Genomic DNA, 4,195 nt, shown 5'->3' on the forward strand with positions numbered 1-4,195 from the left:
GCATCTTTCCCATCATGTAACAAGACAAATTAAACATTTAAACAAAAGCATAGCCCACACTTATAAGTACTACAATAACTTTTAAAATTGTCAAAGCCCCTCACACTTGTTATGGCTCTGAATTCCCAAAAAGCTAATATTACAAGCATAGCCATACATCAAATTGACCAAGTTCCTCTAAAGAAAAAAGGTGAAAAAATATAGACACTACAATTTACAAAGAACTTTAAACTTGTTCCACTTGCTTGCAGCCAAAAGCAAGAAACTGTGAAGATGCAAGTCAATGTCAGATATTTTATTTAGTATGTTTGGTTTCATATTGAGAGGTTTAATCTCATGTTACATAGTGATTCTAGATAACTATTTACATGTGAAAATTGATTTCAGGATGAAACGGTTTTAAGTAATTTTTAGTTAAATAAAAAATGTGTACTGAATTTAACTGTTAATTTACTTTAAGTGTAAAAATACTTCCACATGAACCACTTCCACTTTTAATTGTGTGTTAAGTTTAATGTTTGAAATCTCAGATTTATGTTTCAATTTAACTGCAGATCTTATCTGCAACGCGAAGCTAAATATAAACCAAACCAGTTTTAATCTGAATCAATTTGGGATGTTTACATGCAAACACAAACTTAGTAAATTACCATGCTACATGTGGACAGTACAAAGACCCCATCAAATTATGAGGTGGTGAGTAATGACACATTGTGCAGTTAACCAAGGATGTTACTATATTGTTTGGAATAGAAATCTCCAAGGAAGTCAATGTAGAATGCATACAAAAACATAGCCACAGCTTGGCTTACTTATTAAAGTCAAGGAGGGGAGAAGCAAGTATACGTCACAACCACCTCTTCATCTGCTCCACTCTTTCCTTTCTCATTAGCTTATTATCTTCCTCACCTTCCTCTATCAACTTCTATAACTACAACAAGGATCTTCTTGCCCTGGCCTAATAAATATGATTGAGTCAGCCATGTCAAAGACAATGATGGAGGAAGTAATGGCGACTTGGTCAGAGGGGTCAGAGGATGATGACCTTGTGAAAGAGCTTTTGGATGATGGGTCTCCCCTTCTTGTGCTTCCACAGGAGGCAATTCAACCCCCCATAACAAACGCCTCTTCAAGTGACCATGCCTTTAATAGGTTCCTCTCCAACATTTACTCAGGACCTACTATCTCAGATATTGAAAATGCTTTGTCACTGAACAACCAAAGAGACCACTTCCCACCACTCTCATCACCCAGCAGGTATAAATGCTTTCAAACTTCTCTGCATTACTTTCTTTGGTTAACTTTCACATTTGGTGCATGTTTAGTTGATGTTTCTTGTTTCTTTTTCAGAGTTTCCATTTTGGAGAAGGGTTTGAGCAAGATTGAGAATAAGTATACCCTCAAAATCAAATGCTTTGGCAATGGGATGGGAGATGATGGATACAAGTGGAGGAAGTATGGACAGAAATCCATTAAGAATAGCCCAAATCCTAGGTAAATTCTTTCTTCTATATAATTCACATATGAAGATAATTCACCTTTTGGATTTCAACTTTTTTTACATATTTGCTGGGAGGTAAAAAAAGCTGCAGAGATTTCCATAAATCTGTCCTCTATGCATGTACAGTACTTTGGCATTACTTCAAAAGTCTTCACTGAAAACAAAAGGGACATGCACATAAGTTTTACACTCAGTACACGTTTACATAAGTTTTTCTATAAATGTTTTTTTCATAAATTAAAATTTACTTAACTTTTACCTAAACTCTCTCATCTAACTTGATTTTAACTTAGAATCTCAATTCAATTTCTCTTTTCTGTAACTATTTATAAAGAAATTATTGAATTAAGAACTTTAATGGTCCTTTTCATACAAGCTGTTTTTCCTTAAACACTAACAAAAAAAAACACTCTCTCTTCTCTTCACCCAGAAAATGGAGAGTGAATTTCTTGCTTCAATGTCATTAAATGCATCAACTTAGACCGTATTATACTGTCTTTCATTCTCTGAAAACAATTTAGTACCATTTGGCAATGATGTCCCACCATTGGAGATGGTTAAACCTGAACAAAGAACATACTAATAAATCTGAAAGCCCCACATAAATTCATAGTAAGAAAAATTACTAGTTACCAATTAGTGCGATTTTCAGAATGAGATGGGGTTGTTTGTGTTTGTAGTTGTATATATCCAACATCTGCATGTATCTGAGAAGTCTATGATGTGTAATAGAGATGATATAGAAAAGGTAAGGGTGAGGAATATTTACACGTCACTACTCGTGTCTTGTCATAACTTAGATATGGGAAATTGGGTTGACAGTTGCATCACGAATACCTGTAGGCCTAGCCCAGGTACCTAAAGCATTCATTTTTTTCATCAAAACCTACCCATGTTGTTGTGTTATGATTTGTGAGAGGCCTATTCACTCATCCATATATTGCCCGACAAATACAAGTTTAAGATTAAAGCTACTTTAATAGAGGCAACAAACATGCATAACAGAAGTTCTATGTATATTGTTCAATTTATCATCTCACTTTTCATCGCATCTCTACCAAAGTAGCATTATGAGAAGTCTCTTCACTCAAATTTTACTTCACGGAAAAATCTTGTACCAATCTTTTTTCATGTATTGATATTTTTAGTTTTATCACAACTAAGACCTAAAAATAGGAATAATCAACTACCTACACGTCTTACCTACTAGTAAACAAGGTCATTTTTTTATAATGGTAGTAAGTTTAAAATAGCAGTTTGTGGTTTTTAATCAAGTGTTCACAATAAATTTCTCTCTGCACCCATCATTTTTGGAAAAGACTGTTTTACCCTTTTAAAAATGACTTCAAGATTATTTTTTCTAAAATGTTTTTGGAATATACTTTCTGGGACACAATTCATTTTCTGAAACACATTTCATGAATTCCAGATTTACCATTCCAGAAGTCAAAAAAATATATTCTAGAATGATTTTTTTGTCTTATGAATTTCTTATTTTAGAAACACTTTTTTCTTACGGAACATCCCTTATTCTAGAATCATCCAAAACTTTCAAGATAATTTGGGTATTTCGAAGAATGTAGGGGTGCAGGAAGAAAAATGTAGGGATACAGGAAGAAATACCCTTATCAAATGTGTGAAAAGATTTTGGTTTGGGTTTGGTTAGGTTAATGACATAGTACAAAGTTTAATGATTCATTACTAATTTTGATGCCATGGAACCAGCAGGAGTTACTATAGGTGCACAAACCCAAGGTGCAGTGCCAAGAAGCAGGTTGAGAGGTCCATTGAGGACCCAGACACTCTTATCATAACCTATGAAGGGCTCCACTTGCACTTTGCTTACCCATATTTCCTCATGGGCCAACCACACCAATCTCAATCTCATCCACCCATCAAGAAGTCCAAGCCCACTTCTTCCCAGGGCCCAGCCCAAGCCCATAGATCAGATTATGTTCGTGAAGCCCAGGAAACCCAAACAAATGCCACTTCGGGTGTGGTGCCATCCACTTCATTGGACTCTCCACAGGATATGGCCCAGCCAAACATGGGCTCACAAGGGTTGCTTGAAGATATGGTGCCATTCATGATTCGGAACCCAACAAACGATGTGAACAGTGCTCACACAAAATTTTCTTGTTCTACGTTTCGTTCTCCTCCAACTTCACCTCTGTGGGGTTCTAACTACTCCACCTCCTGCTACACCGTTGGCTTAAATTCTAGCACCTAATTTATAATTATGTATATATAAAGATTTAGAAAAAACAATAATTTTGGAGGGTGGCTATAATGTTTTTGCTTATGTGAATTTAATATATAATGTAATAGTATAGTTTTTATGTCAAGTACTCGAAGGAAGGAAAAAGGTTTTTCTATTCTAGTGTTAAATCATAATTGAAAATTTATTTTTCTCTTTTTATTTTGTCCAAATATGTCTCTCCTTTGATTGTGAAATAAAAATAAGAACGAAAGAATACAGAAAACAATGGAAATTGATATTACATAATGCATAAATAGAACATGTCATAACACAAACTAACAAAAGTAAGAGGATCGGAAAACATGTAGATGGAATCCTGTGTTACCTTGAAAAAAAATCACGAACAATTATTTTCAAAGAGTGGGAATCTCTTAGAAATTTATTCTAAAAGTGTTAAAAAATATTATTTATTAAATTTAGATATTAAAAGATAG

The 4,195-nt window shown here is 34.3% G+C and overlaps 1 protein-coding gene across 2 annotated transcripts; it reads left to right on the top strand.

The window, feature by feature from the left end:
- Positions 1 to 723: 723 nt before the first annotated feature.
- Positions 724 to 3,876, top strand: LOC137826859 (probable WRKY transcription factor 49). 2 transcript variants are annotated; one of them, XM_068633009.1, is made up of 3 exons: positions 724 to 1,257; positions 1,351 to 1,494; positions 3,230 to 3,876. In XM_068633009.1, exons 1-3 carry the CDS (start codon positions 968 to 970, stop codon positions 3,729 to 3,731), a joined length of 936 nt encoding a protein of 311 aa, XP_068489110.1. In that variant the 5' UTR covers positions 724 to 967; the 3' UTR covers positions 3,732 to 3,876. The 2 variants fall into 2 exon arrangements, with proteins under 2 accessions (XP_068489110.1, XP_068489109.1); XM_068633008.1 differs by having other exon boundaries at positions 782 to 1,257; positions 3,227 to 3,876.
- Positions 3,877 to 4,195: the final 319 nt, after the last annotated feature.

Source organism: Phaseolus vulgaris, chromosome 8 (assembly GCF_000499845.2).
Source record: "Phaseolus vulgaris cultivar G19833 chromosome 8, P. vulgaris v2.0, whole genome shotgun sequence".
Taxonomy (NCBI): domain Eukaryota; kingdom Viridiplantae; phylum Streptophyta; class Magnoliopsida; order Fabales; family Fabaceae; genus Phaseolus; species Phaseolus vulgaris.

What these genes read in the sequence shown, in the direction of transcription:
- LOC137826859 (XM_068633008.1), top strand. Translation starts at nt 968, where the DNA reads ATGATTGAGTCAGCCATGTCAAAGACAATGATGGAGGAAGTAATGGCG. An exon ending in CCACTCTCATCACCCAGCAG is followed by an intron (nt 1,258 to 1,350) that starts GTATAAATGCTT and finishes TTTCTTTTTCAG; the next exon opens with AGTTTCCATTTTGGAGAAGG. An exon ending in AAGAATAGCCCAAATCCTAG is followed by an intron (nt 1,495 to 3,226) that starts GTAAATTCTTTC and finishes CCATGGAACCAG; the next exon opens with CAGGAGTTACTATAGGTGCA.